The sequence below is a fragment of the Capsicum annuum genome, unplaced genomic scaffold (genome assembly GCF_002878395.1).
Source record: "Capsicum annuum cultivar UCD-10X-F1 unplaced genomic scaffold, UCD10Xv1.1 ctg56638, whole genome shotgun sequence".
In the NCBI taxonomy this organism is placed as follows: Eukaryota; Viridiplantae; Streptophyta; class Magnoliopsida; order Solanales; family Solanaceae; genus Capsicum; species Capsicum annuum.
The window spans coordinates 1-1346 of NW_025865066.1; the positions used below are offsets into that span (position 1 = coordinate 1).

The 1346-nt window shown below is 43.0% G+C and overlaps 1 protein-coding gene across 1 annotated transcript; it reads left to right on the plus strand.

Annotated features, from left to right (window-relative positions):
- Positions 1-52: 52 nt before the first annotated feature.
- Positions 53-1340, plus strand: LOC124893262 (probable disease resistance protein At4g27220; the record flags this gene model as incomplete). Its single annotated transcript, XM_047404317.1, is given in 1 exon segment — positions 53-1340. A coding segment is annotated over 1 exon segment (1114 nt), but the record flags the coding sequence as incomplete, so codon positions are not given.
- Positions 1341-1346: the final 6 nt, after the last annotated feature.

Below are 1346 nucleotides of genomic sequence, written 5' to 3' on the forward strand. Positions count from 1 at the left end.
ACATATCTAAGTTGGGAAGTCTTAGAGCACTCTCACTTCGAGGATGTGAGCAGCTCAAATCTGTGCCACCACTGGGAAAGCTCAAAAATCTGAGGGTGTTAGATGTATCTGGCACTGGTATTGAAGAAGTACCTCAAGGCATGGAAAACTTAGTCAAGCTTAAATTTCTGGATATGGGTAGAACAGGTCTCGATGAACTGCCAAAGGAGATATTGCCTAAACTTTCCCATCTTCAATACCTCAATCTTCCTGAAGGTGTGAATGCCCCAGTTGAAGACTTGGCGAGCTTGGAACTGCTCGAAGCATTCGGAGGCGGGTTCTGTGATTTGCATTACTTTCACAAGTTCATGAGTAGTCTCCATAACTATGAGAAAGATTTGTGGTATACCATATTGGTGGGGCAAGTAAATATTGATCGTGTCTTTGATGGCTACATACCGAAACAGAGAAGAGTGATTGTAGAAGATTACACCATTGAAGCAGCAACATCAATTTTTCTTCCACATGGCATTGACTTTCTACAGATTAGCAAATGCCATGGGCTGAGTAGCTGCTTTGTGGACAACTTTCTGTCACGGACTACTTCTTCAAGAGTCTTGACCTGCAGCATCTATGGTTGTGATGAGATAGAATGGATCGTCAACGTTCCCTCTGGTAGAGATACAACTACAGACCCACACTGCATATCTTTCCATCGTCTGGATGTTTATGACTTGCAAAATCTTGTTGGGCTCTGTAAGGGAAAAATTGCATCTCACACCTTCTCGGGTCTAACAGAATTGCGTATCCACAACTGCAATAGGATGAAGAAGTTGTTTCCACGGGCTATGTTGCAGGATCTCAAGAACCTTGAGGTGCTTGATGTACGTCGGTGTGATGTGATGGAAGAGATAATAGGAAGAGAGGAAGTAGAGGGAAGTAGCCAAAGCAGCAGTACATCTACAACTGCTCACCTTCCTAAGCTAAAAAGGCTCAACCTGATGTTCCTGCCAGAATTGAAGAGTATCTGTGAGGGAAAACTGATGTGTGATTCCCTTGAAAGGATGAAATTTCGTAAGTGCCCCAAACTGAAGAGGCTGCCTTTCTATCTCTGGGTGTTCAGAGGTGGAAGAGATAATAGGAAGAGAGGAAGAAGAGCCAAAGTACTGCTGACCTTCCTAAGCTAAGAGTGCTCAGCCTGATTTTCCTGCCAGAATTGAAGAGTATCTGTGAGGGAAAACTGATGTGTGATTCCCTTGAATGGATGAGATTAGCAGGTTGCCAGAATCTGAAGAGGATGCCTTTCTATACTACAAATGAACATCCTTTTCCATCCCTTAGAAAAATCGAAGTTTATGATAAAAATT